At 63.0% G+C, this 16,901-nt stretch overlaps 1 protein-coding gene across 1 annotated transcript; it reads left to right on the top strand.

Moving 5' to 3' along the window:
* The first annotated feature begins 247 nt into the window (after window positions 1-247).
* Window positions 248-14,850, top strand: TRMU (tRNA mitochondrial 2-thiouridylase). Its single transcript, XM_004589713.2, has 11 exons — window positions 248-438; window positions 1,635-1,800; window positions 3,825-3,931; window positions 6,722-6,844; window positions 9,706-9,878; window positions 11,295-11,348; window positions 11,424-11,490; window positions 13,092-13,192; window positions 13,983-14,127; window positions 14,331-14,413; window positions 14,573-14,850. Exons 1-11 carry the CDS (start codon window positions 357-359, stop codon window positions 14,735-14,737), a joined length of 1,266 nt encoding a protein of 421 aa, XP_004589770.1. The 5' UTR covers window positions 248-356; the 3' UTR covers window positions 14,738-14,850.
* Window positions 14,851-16,901: the final 2,051 nt, after the last annotated feature.

Raw genomic sequence — 16,901 nt, 5'->3', positions numbered from 1 at the left:
CTGGACCGAGGTCAGCAGGTGCAACCGACAGAGCCTGACATAGGGTTGACAGCGGAGAAAGGTCCGGCAGGGAAACACTTCCGGGAGCGGGGGGGGGACTCGGAGCAAAGCAGCGTCTCCGTCCTTTTCGGGGGGAAGAGGGGTCCCCGTGATCAGGAGAAGCCGCAGCTGCTTCCACTTGCGCCGGCCAGGTGGCGCACGCCTCCTCACGAGGGAAGGACAAATCCCCTGGGAGCTCACGTAGCTGCCCGCGGAACGCAGCGCTCCAGCACGCGCTTCCGACCGGACCCCTAGCGCGAACGGCACCTCGGGGCGGAAGTAGCGGCGGCAGCGGGTGGTAGGTCCTCGGCGGCCGAATGCAGGCGACGCGGCACGTCGTGTGTGCCTTGTCGGGCGGCGTGGACAGCGCTGTGGCCGCGCTGCTGCTGAAGCGGAGAGGTGAGGCGGCCGGGCCTGTGCGGCGGGCGGCTGGCAGCCCCTCACGCCCCGCCTGGCGCTTCCGGGGGAGCCGTGGCCCCCGGCTCCGGGATGGGGTGAGGGTCTGCGCTCGCTGCGGGGGACCGCTTAGCTGGAGGGCAGGCGTGGTGGAAGGTGTCCGCACACAGGTGACGTGAGGAGGGGGCGATCAGGGAGAAAGGCCGGCAGCTGGAGGGGTCGGGGTCTCGCTCAGCAGAGCCCCGGGACGGCCGGCCGGGTGTTTGGGGCCTACGGGAGAGGAAGCGGCAGCAAACCGTTCCCCTCTGCCCGGCGCTGGACGACCCTCGTGGGTGGAAGTGAGGTCCCCGGGGTCAGTGCTGGGCACCGCCTGCCCCGCTGCCGTCCCCTGCGCGCGGGCGCTCTCCCTGAGCGGCCCTGGAGGATGACCGAGAGCTTGGCCTCGGCCTGTGGACATGGCAGCCCTTTGGGGAGTGAGCCGGCAGCTGTGGAGTGTGCATGTGTCTCTTGAGCCCCTGGAGCAAGCCTCAGCAGTTGGTTGGACTTGGGGCTGAAGCCGGGAGTGACACAGCGTGAGGCTGCTCCTGCTGGTGTTTTTGGCTGCCCCTGGCACGTGCTGGGCGCCACAAGCCCGGTCCTTGCTCCCTGCGCTGGTGAATGGGCCCTGGGAACCTAGGACGTGGCTGGAAGCTGTGGCCAGCTCTCTGCCCTGGATCCCGCCAGGGGCCTCATGTCCACAGCCAGCCTCCCAAGATGCAGGGAGAGCACCAGCCTCACAGTAGCCGTGGGGGAAGGTGGGTCGCAGCTCAGCTCTCAGACTGGAACCTCCCCTGGCGATTTAGAATGTCTGCCTCTCTGCGGGTGGCTGGAGGTGATGCCTGGCAGCCGCATGGTGATTTTGTTGGCTTGGCCAAGTGTCCACTTGGGCCATTCTTTGCTCAGCACCCATTTGCTAAGTCTCGCCCCAGGCTGGGACTGTGCCAGTGTGTGGGCAGGGACACAAAGACAAGGGCTTGCCAGCTCGCTCATCCTGAGGACCCGGGGCGGGGGTGGTGGGGGAGGCCTTGGAAGGCTTGGCCGGAGCGTGGGGCCTGGGCTGCCCTGGCAGTCCTCGAGGTAGGAGCGTGGCCTGGGCGTCCTGACCTCTCCGTCAAGGCTGAGTTGCGTGCCACCCTTAACCGAGCACCTTGCCTCACCAGGGTACCAGGTGACAGGCGTGTTCATGAAGAACTGGGACCTGCTGGACGAGCATGGCGTCTGCACCGCGGACAGAGACTGTGAGGACGCCTACAGGGTCTGTCAGATCCTGGACATCCCCTTCCACCAGGTCTCCTTCGTGAAACAGTACTGGAACGACGTGTTCAGGTGAGCCCGTGGGAGCCCCGTGCTGTCAGAGCTCGCCCTCCAGCTCGACCGTGGCCTTGGTCTGTGCGGCGAGTGTCGGGTGCTGTGTGGGAGCAGCAGGCGCAGAGCAGGGTCGGGTGGGAGTGGCAGGTGAGGCCGGGACACAGGCGGGACCCCCGAGCAAAGCCCCTGGAGAGTCTCGGGGTGCTGAGCCTGGGCTGTGGCCCCGGAATCTGCATTTTAGCAAGCTCCTCGATGGGTTCTCGGGGAGTTCTTAGCATCTCGCTTTGGGAAGGGCAGTGAGCTGTGAGACGTAAAGTGGCAAGCTGACTCGGGACTCTGAAGGTGCCTGCAGGGGTGGAAGGGCCGGCTCCCCAGCGCCAACTTCCCGGGGTGTGAGTGATGTGGCCGCCAGGGTGCAGCCGCTTGGGCCGTTGCTGCTGCTCCAGGTGTGCTTTCACAGGAAATGGTCAGCACAGAGCCTGCCCTGGGCCCAAGCACTTCTCCTGTGTGGGCATCCCGAGAGCTGGCTGAAAGGCTGCGCTGGGGGAGGTGGCTCTCACGGTGCAGGAACCACGTGGGCCAGCATTGTGGTGTAGCATGATAAGATGCTGCCTGCAGTGTCAACTCCCAGCTGTTCTGCCTCCCACCCAGCTCCCTGCTGATGCATCTGGGAGACCTGGGTGGAGCTCCTGCCCTTGGCCTGGCCCCCTGCCCCCACCTGGGAGACCTGAGTGGCACTCCTGCCCTTGACCTGGCCAAGCCCTGGTTGTTGGGGCATTTGGGTAGTGAGGCAGAGGATGAAAACTCTCTCTCCTAACTCTTTTGAATAAATGAATACATCTTTTTAAACATTGCTAATAAGGTGAACAGGTTTCGGAGTGTGGTGGTACTTCCCACCCCATCTCCCTCCCTTACTCCCATAAATAAATCTTCAGGAAGGAAGAGCCGTCAGGGCTGCTCTCAGCAGCTGCCGCCAGCACCAGTGCACGCGCCTGCCCTGTGCTGTCGGGGCAGTCCTCTCTCCGTGAGCCCACAAAGGGGCTCACCCTCGTCAGCCTCCATCTGCAGCCTGTCCTGCCTGTGGCGCTGCGTCCCTGGACACACATGGAGGTCGGGCCTACCCTGATGCGGCCTGTCCTGCCCGTGGCGCTGGGTGCCTGGACACAGACAGAGGCCTGGCCTACCCTGATGCGGCCTGTCCTGCCCGTGGTGCTGGGTGCCTGGACACAGACAGAGGCCTGGCCTACCCTGTTGCAGCGTGTCCTGCCCATGGTGCTGGGACCCTGGACACACATGGAGGTCGGGCCTACCCTGTTGCGGCCTGTCCTGCCCTGGGGCGCCATCCACTGCCTCCCCAGGAGCCTGAGCAGGAGGCTGGGCGGGAGGCAGAGCGGCTGCTGCTTGAGCTGGCACTCCAGTCCGGAATGCTGACGTCACAAGTGGGGACTAACTGGCTGTGCCGTGGTGCTGACCCCAGCACCCACTGTCATGCTCCTGACGTCGGTAGCACATCCCCCTGGCGTGAGAGGCAGTGATGCCAAGCTTCTCTGATGTAGGAGCCTTCTACGTCTGCTGGTTTGGGTGGCCTGAGCAGCCCGGGAGGCTGCCGATCCTCGGGAGGGTATGTTGGTTGCGTCGGCACAGTCCTGGCTGTTTGCCTGGTGCCCTGGCTCTTAGGCTGAGATTGTGCAGTAGCTGAGAGAGCCTCACTGTCCCTCTCCGGGGTTCTCTATCCTGTGACCTATTGCTGGCCTTCCTGGGCCGGGAAGGCAGGGGGCAGTTCTTGGGGCAGTCCTCCTAGCCCTGCCTTGTCCATCCCCCAGTGGCCCTGTGAGCCTGGTGGGGACACGCGACCACAGTAGCTGGGAAGGATGCCGGAACTTGTCCCGCGATGTACTGGTGGCTGTGGAATGTGTTGGCAGGCTGGCAGGCTGGTTAACTGCTGGGCATGCCTGACGCTGGAGCTCTCCTGTCCTGGACGCGGTAGCCTTGGTGCATGGGGACGTGTGCACACTGAAGAGTGAATAAAGCTCTCTTTGCAGTGATTTTTTGAGCGAGTATGAAAAAGGAAGGACTCCGAACCCGGACGTAGTCTGCAACAAGCACATCAAGTTCAGCTGCTTCTTGAACTATGCAATGGACAATCTGGGTAGGTGGTGGGAGTTGTTTCTGTTAAAGATTCATTTACTTTGGGCCAGTGCAGGCCCTCGATCGCATGTGCTCGCTAGCTCGCTCGCTCTCTGTCAGCCTCTGCAGGAGCCAGGAAAGCATGCGGCGGGGCAGAGAAGAGGTGAACAGGATTGGCTCCTGAGTGTGGGGAATGTGGAGCAGGAACGCAGACAGGAAGGGAGCTGTGGGCTGTGCTGCCAGCCAGCCCCTCGTCATGGGGAAGGGAGCTGTGGGCTGTGCTGCCAGCCAGCCCCTCGTCATGGGGAAGGGAGCTGTGGGCTGTGCTGCCAGCCAGCCCCTCGTCATGGGGAAGGGAGCTGTGGGCTGTGCTGCCAGCCAGCCCCTCGTCATGGGGAAGGGAGCTGTGGGCTGTGCTGCCAGCCAGCCCCTCGTCATGGGGAAGGGAGCTGTGGGCTGTGCTGCCAGCCAGCCCCTCGTCATGGGGAAGGGAGCTGTGGGCTGTGCTGCCAGCCAGCCCCTCGTCATGGAGATGGGAGCTGTGGGCTGTGCTGCCAGCCAGCCCCTCGTCATGGGGAAGGGAGCTGTGGGCTGTGCTGCCAGCCAGCCCCTCGTCATGGGGAGGGTGAGTGTGTGTGTGTGTCGGGGGTGCTTCCTGGGCTGTTAGCTTGTCTGCAGTCACCCTGAGGTCGCGTACCACAGGTCATCCTGTTGCCGGTGTGCAGAAAGCAGCCCTGGTTCCTCCTGACGTCCCACCCTAGGGGACCATGGTCCTGCCTCCGCTCCCCCAGCCTGTCCTGCACTCCTGCCTGACACAAAGAGCTCATCGAGAACTTTCCTCTGTCTGTGGACAGAGAAACAGCTAGCAAAGTCTGTGAATGAGGCTGTGATGACCCTGTAGCTGACATGACCTGCAGTGTGTCCGTGGAGCCAGCACGCCAGAGCTCTCTTCCCTTGTGGATTTCATTTCAGCGGCTCTGGGATGGGAAAAGAAAAGAAAAGAAGAGGAGGGGGAGAGAAAGAAAGAAGGGAAGGGAAGGGAAGGGAAGGGAAAGCAAGGCAAAGAAAAGAAAGAAAATGAATGCATCAACTGTGCAGGCCCAGCGGGGGAGGCCGCGACTGGGTTGCAGGGTGCGCGGGTCTGCTGACTGAGCTGCCCTCACAGTGCCCAAGCCAGAGCCCAAGCCCCTTGTCAGGGGCAGCACAGCCACGTCCGCCTCTAGGGCAGGTCTCCACTGCCACCTGAGCGACCCTCGGGAGGAGAGCGAAGTCGGCTGCAGGGACAGCATGGTGCAGTCGGCCGAGGGCTCCAACTGCGCGTTCCACACTGCTGGCGTCAAGGAGTGTTCTTTGAGGCTGGGTGGATCTGGGTGCTTACCCAGGCACCAGTCAAGGGAAAGGCATCCATGTTCCTCTGTGTGTGTCACCCTGGCTCTGCCTTCTCCCCTGGGGTCCCGTCCCCCCCTCTGCCTTCTTCCCTGGGGTCCCGCCCTCCCCCGCCTTCTCCCCTGGGGTTTGTTCTCAAGTGCTTCATCCCGTCTGAGCCTTCTCTCATGTATGAGCTACGGCTGTGTTAGATACACAGGAGCATCTGTTACATTTGAGCTCTTTTTGCAGTGTCCATTCAATAGAAAGCTGAGTTTGAGCTTGTGGTGTTTGGACCCGTGGACTTTGCTTTAAGTGTACAGAGAGTCTGCCGGGTGTTCTCGCAAGCGATAAAGCCAGACATGAATACTGAAGGCAGGGGTGAGCTCCACAGACCAGTGAGAAGAGGGGCAGTGCCTATGGCACCCCTGCAGAATCAGGGACTCTCCTCTCACATGGCCGTATGTGGGCATCCCCCTGCCCACCTGCAGAGCGGGGGACGGGACCCTGAAGAGGAAGGCAGAGAGAGCTACAGGAGAAGGCAGAGCCGGGGGACCCCAGGGGAGAAGGCAGAGCCAGGGGACCCCGGGGAAAAGGCAGAGCCAGGGGACCCCCGGGGAGAAGGCAGAGCCAGAGGGGACGGGACCCCAGGGGAGAAGGCAGAGCCGGGGGACCCCGGGGAAAAGGCAGAGCCAGGGGGGAAAGAACCCTAGGGGAGAAGGCAGAGCCGGGGGACCCCAGGGGAGAAGGCAGAGCCAGGGGGACGGGACCCTAGGGGAGAAGGCAGAGCCGGGGGACGGGACCCTAGGGGAGAAGGCAGAGCCGGGGAACGGGACCCCAGGGCTCCTGGGCGTGCTTCCTGGGTGCTGCTCTCGTGGTAAGAGTGTGAGTCACTCTCCTCATGTTGAATGTGGTGGTGGTTTTCAAGTTTTCCTTAGTAATATCAAAAAGTCAGTGAGTGGCGAGGCCCTGGCTTGGAATGCAGCAAAGCTTCATCTCAGGACAGCCGTGAAGACGCCTACGTCCCTGCCTGGACACCTGGGCTCTCGTTCTGGCTGGGCTGCTGCTTCCAGCGTTCCAGGGATGCACACGCTGGCCCCTGTGCTGACTCCCTGCCACCGGGAAACCTGGGCTCCGTTGCCAGCTCCTGACCCTGGGACATTTTGAGGGTGAACCAGCTGATGGGAGCACTCCCTGCCTTGTGGCTCAGTTTCTGACTTTGAGAAATATAATTCCGTTCACAAGCTGTACAGTGAGGCCATGTTAGCTGATGTTCGAAACGGCTGGCTTAGCTCAGCAGGACCTCCATGCCCGGGGGTGGTGCCCTCTGAGATGGTGGACTGTCCGTGGGTGGCGTGGGGTCTCTGCTTCTCTCTGCACCCTTGTGCCCTGACCAAATCAGTGAGATGGATCTGACGTGACATTTGTGTTGACAAACACGTCGCAGGTGCAGACGCCATAGCCACAGGCCACTACGCCAGAACCTCGCTGGAGGATGAGGAAGTCTTTCAGCAGAAGCACGCCACGAGGCCGGAAGGACTTTTCAGAAATCGATTTGAAGTCAGAAACCGTAAGTGCAAGTCCCCAGAGCAGAGCTCAGTTCTTCCTCAGAGATACAGGGTGTTCTGAAAACAGCCGTGGCCTGGCTCGGGGGCTGCTGACCCCACTGTGTGCTGGGAGCTTGCTCTCGGGTGGGGGTCTCACTTGGAAAGGTGCAGGTTCTGAAACGTCGCATTCCTGAGGGTTTGGGATGGGGCAGCAGGAAATGTCTTGGCCACTGAACGGGACACGACACTGTGGAGATAAAGTCACAAAGCGATACCACAGCTTCAGAGACTGTTAGTGCTTGCCCGCGGCAGGAGTGTGTGGGGTACATTGGATGATTGTACTGGCTGATCATGTAGCATCAGGGATGGAGTGTGTGGTCAGGCTGGAGGTCAGTGTGTGAGTGTGGTCAGGCTGGAGGTCAGTGTGTGAGTGTGGTCAGGCTGGAGGTCAGTGTGTGAGTGTGGTCAGGCTGGAGGTCAGTGTGAGTGTGGTAGGCTGGAGGTCAGTGTGAGTGTGGTCAGGCTGGAGGTCAGTGTGAGTGTGGTCAGGCTGGAGGTCAGTGTGAGTGTGGTAGGCTGGAGGTCAGTGTGAGTGTGGTAGGCTGGAGGTCAGTGTGTGAGTGTGGTAGGCTGGAGGTCAGTGTGAGTGTGGTCAGGCTGGAGGTCAGTGTGAGTGTGGTCAGGCTGGAGGTCAGTGTGAGTGTGGTAGGCTGGAGGTCAGTGTGTGAGTGTGGTCAGGCTGGAGGTCAGTGTGAGTGTGGTCAGGCTGGAGGTCAGTGTGTGAGTGTGGTAGGCTGGAGGTCAGTGTGAGTGTGGTAGGCTGGAGGTCAGTGTGTGAGTGTGGTCAGGCTGGAGGTCAGTGTGAGTGTGGTCAGGCTGGAGGTCAGTGTGTGAGTGTGGTCAGGCTGGAGGTCAGTGTGAGTGTGGTAGGCTGGAGGTCAGTGTGAGTGTGGTCAGGCTGGAGGTCAGTGTGAGTGTGGTCAGGCTGGAGGTCAGTGTGTGAGTGTGGTCAGGCTGGAGGTCAGTGTGAGTGTGGTCAGGCTGGAGGTCAGTGTGTGAGTGTGGTCAGGCTGGAGGTCAGTGTGTGAGTGTGGTAGGCTGGAGGTCAGTGTGAGTGTGGTAGGCTGGAGGTCAGTGTGTGAGTGTGGTCAGGCTGGAGGTCAGTGTGTGAGTGTGGTCAGGCTGGAGGTCAGTGTGTGAGTGTGGTCGGCTGGAGGTCAGTGTGAGTGTGGTCAGGCTGGAGGTCAGTGTGAGTGTGGTCAGGCTGGAGGTCAGTGTGAGTGTGGTAGGCTGGAGGTCAGTGTGAGTGTGGTAGGCTGGAGGTCAGTGTGAGTGTGGTCAGGCTGGAGGTCAGTGTGAGTGTGGTAGGCTGGAGGTCAGTGTGAGTGTGGTAGGCTGGAGGTCAGTGTGAGTGTGGTCAGGCTGGAGGTCAGTGTGAGTGTGGTCAGGCTGGAGGTCAGTGTGAGTGTGGTAGGCTGGAGGTCAGTGTGAGTGTGGTCAGGCTGGAGGTCAGTGTGAGTGTGGTAGGCTGGAGGTCAGTGTGAGTGTGGTCAGGCTGGAGGTCAGTGTGAGTGTGGTCAGGCTGGATGTCAGTGTGTGAGTGTGGTAGGCTGGAGGTTACTAGGCTCACGAACACTGCTTGAAGATTGACTTACTTGAGAGGCAGAGAGAGCTGCCAGACCTGGCCCACCCCGTGCATCACAGCGATGGGCCTGTGAGACTCAGGCCCTTCTCCCCATGGGTGGCGGGGAACCAGCCCTTTAGGCCACCACCTGCTGCCTCAGTAGAGAGCTCCACACCGCTCAAGGGGCCAGGTTGTCTGAACAGTAGGCCCAGCACCCACCCCACCCCTCCGAGCCTCTGCTGGCTTGTGTATTAGTTTAATGTTTGATCTGAAAGCAGAGAGATGTTTGGTATTTTCCATGACTCTTCTGTGTTTCTGTGGAATGTTCCATTTTTGAAAGTACCACAGTCTGGAGCGTCAACTTCTGTTTACTGTAGCCAGACTCAGGGTCACGGTCTTGCTTCCCCCCCGGTTGGGGGCACTGTGGCCTGTGTGCTGGGGGACAGGGGGACAGGGGGACAGGGGGACAGGGGACAGGGGACAGGCCTTGGGGCTGGGGGACAGGGGACAGCCCTCGGGGCTGGGGACAGGGGGACAGGGGACAGGGAACAGGGGACAGGCCTTGGGGCTGGGGGACAGGGGACAGCCCTAGGGGCTGGGGGACAGGGGGACAGGGGTCAGGGGGACAGGGGACAGGCCTTGGGGCTGGGGGACAGGGGACAGCCCTCGGGGCTGGGGGACAGGGTACAGGGGACAGCCCTCGGGGCTGGGGGACAGGGTACAGGGGACAGGGGACAGCCCTCGGGGCTGGGGGACAGGGTACAGGAGACAGCCCTCGGGGCTGGGGACAGGGGACAGCCCTTGGGGCTGGGGACAGGGTACAGGGGACAGGCCTTGGGGCTGGGGACAGGGGACAGCCCTCGGGGCTGGGAGACAGGGTACAGGGGACAGCCCTTGGGGCTGGGGGACAGGGTACAGGGGACAGCCCTCGGGGCTTGGGGACAGGGTACAGGGGACAGCCCTCGGGGCTGGGGACAGGGTACAGGGGACAGCCCTAGGGGCTGGGGGACAGGGGACAGGGGGCAGCCTTCGGGGCTGGGGACAGGGGACAGGGGACAGGGGACAGCCCTCGGGGCTGGGGACAGGGGACAGGGGACAGGGGACAGCCCTCGGGGCTGGGGACAGGGGGGCAGGGGGACAGGGGACGTGGACGGGGTACAGGGGACAGCCCTCGGGGCTGGGGACAGGGGACAGGGGACAGCCCTTGGGGCTGGGCGCCCTGGCCCTGCCCTCCAGCCTCTTTTGCTCTCCTCTTGGCAGCGGTGAAGCTCCTGCAGGCCGCCGACAGCTGTAAAGACCAGACCTTCTTTCTCAGCCAGGTCTCCCAGCCTGCCCTGAGGAGAACTCTCTTCCCCCTGGCGGGGCTCACCAAGCCGTTTGTCAAGAAGATTGCCGCCGAGAACCAGCTGCACCATGTGCTGCACAAGAAGGAGGTACCGTGGGCATGAGTGCGTGCCCGGCCCCCCTGTATGCCACGTGCCAGGGCTCAGCCTGCCCAGGCTCCCGTGTGTGTGAAGCAGCTCGGCCCCCTGTATGCCATGTGCCAGGGCTCAGCCTGCCCGGGTACCCGCGTGTGTGCCCCTGTATACCAGGTGCCAGGGCTTAACCTGCCCAGGCTCCCGCATGTGTAAAGCAGTTCGGCCCCCATGTGCCGTGTGCCAGGGCTCAGCCTGCCAGGAGTGGAGCCCTATGCCCTCTGCCCTTCCCCCCAGTCACCAGCCCTGCACCCCCAGGGCCTTCTGGGGCCTACCTGTGCAGCTTATTGGGGTACAGGAGAGGCACTGTGTCAAGCCTAGAGCATGCTCGGAAGCGGGGCCCAGGGCTCTGGGACACAGACCAGCAATGCCCCGTTTAGGCCCCGTCAGGTCAGCAGGGAGGCCCTGGAGGAAAGGGTGCTGAAGCTTGGTGGAGCTGGTGTTGGGTAGAGGGTTCACCTCAGGGCAGGGGCCTGAAAAATGGAGAAGAGGCCATGTGGGGCAGGGGCCGGGCAGAGCCCTGGCCACTGTGGGCAGGGGTCCCTACGCCTGCAGCTGCTTCCTCAGATCTCTTCCTGGGATTGGGCATGGCTGGGCCCTCGGTCAGCAAGTCACTGCCCGAGGAGCTCCCCTCTCCAGTGCCCAGGTGGTTGTGCCAGGTGAGAAGCTGCCATGACCAAGGGGCTGAGTGCCCACAGGCAGGGAACGCATGAGGGCTGAAAGAGGGGTCTGCTTCCCATCCTGTCCCCTGGGGCTGGGGAGGGACCAGCTTGAGATGCGATCCTCGTCCCTGACGCCCCCACCGGTCTCCTCTCATGCCATGGCCGTGTCCGGTGCCTCCGCCCTCCTGGTCAGGCCAGGGATGGGTAGGATCAGTTTGTCTGCCGGGGTCAGGCCCTGCGGGGTGTGTGAATGCCATGGTGATGCTTGCGTGAGTCGGGAGGAGGTACAGTGAGCGGTCCGTCTGCTTGCAGTGCGCAGGGAGGCCGAGGTGCCCGCCGCCTTCACTGCGGCTGTCCGTGGGTCAAAGGGAGGCCGAGGTGCCCGCCGCCCTCACTGCGGCTGTCCGTGGGTCGGAGGGAGGCCGAGGTGCCCGCCGCCCTCACTGCGGCTGTCCGTGGGTCGGGGGGAGGCCGAGGTGCCCGCCGCCCTCAGCGCGGCTGTCCGTGGGTCGGAGGGAGGCCGAGGTGCCCGCCGCCCTCACTGCGCCTGTCCGTGGGTCGGGGGGAGGCCGAGGTGCCCGCCGCCCTCACTGCGGCTGTCCGTGGGTCGGGGGGAGGCCGAGGTGCCCGCCGCCCTCACTGCGGCTGTCCGTGGGTCGGGGGGAGGCCGAGGTGCCCACCGCCCTCAGCGTGACTGTCTGTCTCATTGCAGAGCATGGGCATCTGCTTCGTGGGCAAGAGGAACTTCGAGTCTTTCATCCTGCAGGTAAGTGCTGTGGCCGCCAAGGGGCTGGCTATCTCTGCCCCGCCTCCTCGTGCCTCACGCGTGTCTGTGTTCCAGTACCTGCAGCCGCGGCCAGGCAAGTTCGTCTCCGTAGAAGACAGTAAGGTCCTGGGCACACATAAAGGTGAGCTGTGGCCCACTTCTGCTTTCCCCCAAACTCCTCGTGTGGGGCCACGTGCCTCACAGGAACCTGCGAGGCAGGCTGGGGACGCTGCAGGTGGCAGGAGCCTGGGATGGTCGCTCGGAGGAGGCCTCTGCTGATAGGGTGGTCTGTCTCTTTTTTTTTAACACTTTTTAAAAATTTTTTGTTTGTTTGTTTTAAAGATTTAGTTATTTTTATTGCAAAGTCAGGTACATATAGAAAGGAGGAGAGACAGAAATATCTTCCGTCCAATGATTCACTCCCCAAGTGACCACAGCAGCTGGTGCTGAGCCGATCCAAAGCCAGGAGCCAGGAGCTCTTCTGGATTTCCCGCGCGGGTGCAGGGTCCCAAGGCTTTGGGCCGTCCTCTACTACTTTCCCAGGCCACAAACGGAGCTGGATGGGAAGCAGGGCTGCCAGGATTAGAACCAGCGCCCATGTGGGATCCCGGCACATTCAAGGCAAGGCCTTTAGCCACTAGGCCATGGCACCAGGCCCTGTTTTATTTATTCTGAGAGGCAGAAATTTATCCACTGGTTCACTTCTCAAGTGTTCACGACAGCCAGAGCTGCTGGGAACTCAATCCACTTGGCCCACGTGGATAGCAGGAACCTAAGGGACCCAGGTGCTGGGACCGCCACCTGCTGCCTCCTGGGGCACCTGAACGGGAAACTGGAGTTTGAGGCAGTATTGGGAGTGAACGTGCGCTCTCAGATTGGAGTGCAGGCAACCCGAGGGCAGTGTAACTGCTGTGCCCAGGCCTGGCATTGTGCTGTGGTCTCTCGGCCTGGGGCCCATCAGGAGCGTGCCCTCCAATTCAGGATGGCCCCTGTGGCTTGTGTGTCAGGTCCCTGTGAACAAAATTTTCTCACTGTGGAGAGATACTTTCTATCCCGGCAGAGCCTACTATGCCACAGGTGGACACCCAGTGAACATGGCGGGTTGGGCAGCCGTGCAGACGGGGCAGGGTGGTCCTTGGGGGCGGGGCTGCTGTGTGTTATTGTCTGCTGCTCGCTCCTGCAGACAGGCAGAAGGAAGACGGGGCAGACGTAGGCCCCAGAGCTCAGCCCCCCCGAGGACCGTGTGGCCTTCAGTGGGAGGGTGACCGCAGAGGCAGGCTGACGTGGGCAGCCAGCTGGGCAGCAGGAGGGCCCTGTCCACTCCGCTGTCCCTCCCATCACGTTCTCTGCCTGTACGCATCCCTCGGTGCGGAGACGACGGGGCTGTCCTCTGTTCTGCCGTGTGTAGGGGTTGGGGACACAAGGCTCAGTCGGAGATTCAATGCAGCGAGGCAAGGGAAACACAGCAGACACTGCGGGCTCAGAGCCGGCCTCCTTCCAGAGGTGCTGCTACGCCCAGGCCACGAGGCCCCTCCCAGGCAGAGGCACTCTGGCACTCTCTCCCCTGCCTCTCAGGCCTGGGGAGGGGCAGGAAATGTTGGGTACTTGGTCCAGGCCAGGTCGGGCGCTGGGACACCTCGGTGGGCCCTGCCCTTGCCTGCTGGCCTCCAGTCCCCTACCTGTCAGGAGAGGTGGGCGTCCAGGTGGAACTTGGTTCCTGCACCTCACACAGTCTTTCTCCAGGTTGGTTCCTGTACACTCTGGGCCAGAGAGCCAAGATAAGTGGCTTACGGGAACCCTGGTTTGTGGTGGACAAGGACGGGGCCAAGGGCGATGTGTTTGTGGTGAGTTGGGGTCAGGGCTGGGCTGAGGGAGCCCCCGAGCCTGCCCCTCTGCAGCCCAGGGGACATTCCCCAGTCTCTTGCTGTCTGTGGGTCACTCTGAATGGTCACCTGAGTCCTTATAAATAGACACCATTTCTCTGAGTTTTCTAGAACACAGGGCACATGCAAGTGGGCAGTTGCTGCCCAGAACCCTGGAACTCCCTCTGAGACTGGAGCGGGGCTGCCCACCCCCACACTCCAAGCAGGCTTCTCCGAGGTCATGAGCAGCCTGCAGACAGCCTACGGGGGGTGGAGCCATGGGGGTGCCAAAGGCCGTGCGGGGCTGCTGGGATGGGCACCGCCACGTGCTGGGCTGCCGGCCAGCTGGCACAGGTGCTGGCCCTGTCTCAGACTAGGCTGGGAGCCACTGCCCCCACCTCTTATCCCTCATCCTCAGCCAACGCTTCTGGAAGTGTCGGGCTCCGAGAGCCCTGCCACTTGGGACTGCTGTGTGTCTCCGCTATCGGGGTCAGAGGCTACAGCTGACCGAAGGGTGCCTCTCCTGAGGCCCACGGGGGTAGGGGGCCACTGAGGCAGCCCAGGAACACGGAGTGGCTGGTGGCCTGTGTGCTGCCCGGAGGGATTCCTAGGGTGGCCCCTTTGAGAGATGGCCAGTAGCATGGCAGCCCTAGCTGCCTCCCGAGCCCGTTTCCTCAGCTGCAGGACAGGGTGAGAGAATCAGGAGGCAGGTGCGGGTGGGGGCCCTCTCCTCAGTGCCGCAGGTTGTCAGGACATCCTGTTGTGCCCACAGGCCCCCCGGACAGACCACCCAGCCCTGTACCGGGAGCTGCTGCGGACCAACCGTGTGCACTGGATCGCTGAGGAACCGCCTGCTGCCCTGGTCCGGGACAAGATGATGGAGTGCCACTTTCGCTTCCGCCACCAGATGGCGCTAGGTAATTGGGCAGCAGGAGGGCTGGGGAGAGGATGAGGTACCTTGTCCTCAGCTCCGACGAGGGAGGAGCTCTGGAGGCCAGCCGTGGGGTGGGCGGTAGGCATGCCTAGGCACGTGCCATCTGCCGGCTCTGGGCAGGGAGTTGTGCCCATGGCTGCTGCTCCTCCCCTGTAGGGCTGACTGGTGAGGCCTCTCTCCCCCCAGTGCCCTGTGTGCTGACCCTCAACCAAGATGGCACTGTGTGGGTGACTGCTGTGAAGGCTGTGCGGGCGCTCACCCCAGGGCAGGTGAGTGGGGCCGGGTGCGGGGCCACTGCGCTGCTGACCGAGAGCTGAAGCCTGTGCCCCTCTGCCTACAGTGCCCATCTCAGCCTCAGGCCAGCACCCTTGGGCCCTGCCAGTCGACAGGTGCCCACATCCCCAACCCGGCCACTCTCTCTTTCACAGTTTGCCGTGTTCTACAAAGGGGACGAATGCCTGGGCAGCGGGAAGATCCTGCGCCTGGGGCCATCTGCCTACACGCTGCAGAAAGGACAGAGTAGGGCCAGGGTGGCCCCCGAGGCCTCCAGTGCCACCCCAGGGGAGGGTCCAGGCCTGAATCCCACGCCCTGACACGGGCTGAGCAACGGGAAGCTGAACAAGGAGAGCGGAGCCCAGGCTGGTCAGTCACGGAGGCCCTTGGGAGCTGCTACAGGCACCAGGTGAGCAGCGCCAGCCCTGTCCCAGGAAGGGCGCTGGCCTCCCAGCTCTCCAGCGGCTGCCCCAGGGGCCCGGTGTGTACCTTCTTCATCTGCCCAGGGACGCCTTCCCTTCCGCGGCCACGTGGTGGGGTCTGTGTCAGGGTGTGGGGCTGTTAGACCGCAGGGAGCATCAATAAACACTGCTCTCCCTGGGACCTGGAGTCTGATGCTGCCTCCAGTGCCCAGAGCTGACCGTGGGCTGGGGCTGTGCCTCTCAGAGCTGTGTCAGGTCCTGGGTCCTTTCCCTGAGCCCTCCTCCCACGCCTCCCGCCCCTGCCCTGTGTGTCTCTGGTGGGGGCATCTGAGGATGAGGAGCGGGCGGGGCCAGGTGGTTTCTGAGACTGGCGTGGATTCCAGACGGCGAGGTGGAGGCCGTGTGCCTGCAGCCTCACCTGGGCAGGACCAGGACAGAGCACTTGCCTCTCCCTGGCCACTGGGCGGGGCAGGACAGGCGGCTGGGCATAGAGGCAGGGGCTGATGACCCTGCTGCTGCCCTACCCAGTCGGAGCCTCCCTGGCTCAGGTGCCCTGCTTTGCTGGTGTGGCTGCTCCTGTCTGCCCCGAGCTGACCCTTCCAGGCTGCGGAAGAGGCATGAGGAAGCAGGGGTGGAGGCAGCCGGAGGAGAGGCTGTCCCCAGACCTCCCACCCGGCCCTGTGGCCTCCGGGGGCTGTGCCCGCACCACCTGCCTGGGCGGCAGTGGGCGGGTTGTGAGCCTCCCAGGCCCTGCAGATACCACAGCCACAGTCGGGAGAGCAGGGCCAGGACTGGAGAATGTCCTGGACGTTACACTCTGTGTGAGCATACAGCCCTCCCACCAGCATTTCCAGAATCGTCTCTGGGAGATGCACGTCCCGAGACAATGTCTTCTCACACCTCCCCAGCCCCGTCAGTGTCCCAGGAAGCTGGCCCCCGTTTCCCCGCCGGTGTCGAGTGGTACCCAGCACCAGGCAGGTGTCCAGTGTGAGGCTGGTATTGTGGTGGGGCTGGATGCTGGGTGGCTTGGGTGACCTCTGCTGTGGTCTGTGGTCAGGACCCCAGGGTCTTGTGTGATGAGCCGCTATGTCCAGGTGCCGCCCTGTCTGGGCTGGCATCCGTGGGACTATACAGGGACCTTAAGCCACCTCCCAGCTGGCGGTCCAGCCACTCCTGGCTACAGGGCGTCTTTCTCATGCTGTGGCGCTTAGGGTGAGGCGGCACAGCCTGGGTGCTGGTGCTGACCACCAGGAGGCAGATGGCAGCAGGAGTCGCGTATGCTCCCCACTTCTGCCTGGGGCAGCCTGGGCCCCCGGCTGGCAGGAGCTTCCAGAGGCCAGAGTGTGAGTGTGGGAGCCTCACGGATGCTCTTTGTCCCCACTCCCCCACAAGAGTGGCCAGAGGTCGGCGTAGGAGGTGATGAGCTGCCGGCATGCTAGGGAGCCGAGGGCCTTGACGGTGTGCACAGCTGGGGTGGGCGCCTGAGCAGACCCTGTGCCCCTGGGCACAGGTGAGAGGGGTCAGGGTCCCACAGGTGCCACCTGCTGGAACATGGCATTACAGTGAGGCCGTAGCACAGCTGGTCTCAGCCGTCCAGGGTTCTGTTAGAAATGAAGCTGCACAGAGCCAGGGCGGCAAGAGAACAGGTACCAGGCAGCACAGCCTGGGCGTGGCGCAGGAAGGGGGCAGCGGGGCGGTGCTCTGGAGGGCTCAGGAGCCCCAGCTGCCAGAGCCCGAGGCGGGGTGCATAGAGGGCAGAGGCCTGTCAGTGCCCGAGCTCTGCAGGACATGCTCCGGGGGGTGAGGTGGCGGGGGCAGGGATGCCTCGGGCACAGGGCCAGCACGTGCCCCCACCACACTCACCTTGGGACGGAGGGAGGGGAGAGACCAGCAGGAGCCCAAATTCAAGAATCTTAATTTATTGTATATTTTCTCATGGGTGTGTCATGCCAGTGTTCTGAACATTAATAAATACACATGTTAAAAACCTCCAGTGTCAGATTTCTCTCACAGTCGATCCCGCAGATGGGAGCAGGCTTGTCCTAAGGGAACCTGACCACCG

Source organism: Ochotona princeps, chromosome 15, assembly GCF_030435755.1.
Source record: "Ochotona princeps isolate mOchPri1 chromosome 15, mOchPri1.hap1, whole genome shotgun sequence".
NCBI lineage: Eukaryota > Metazoa > Chordata > Mammalia > Lagomorpha > Ochotonidae > Ochotona > Ochotona princeps.
This window is presented reverse-complemented; position numbering and strand designations above follow the sequence as displayed.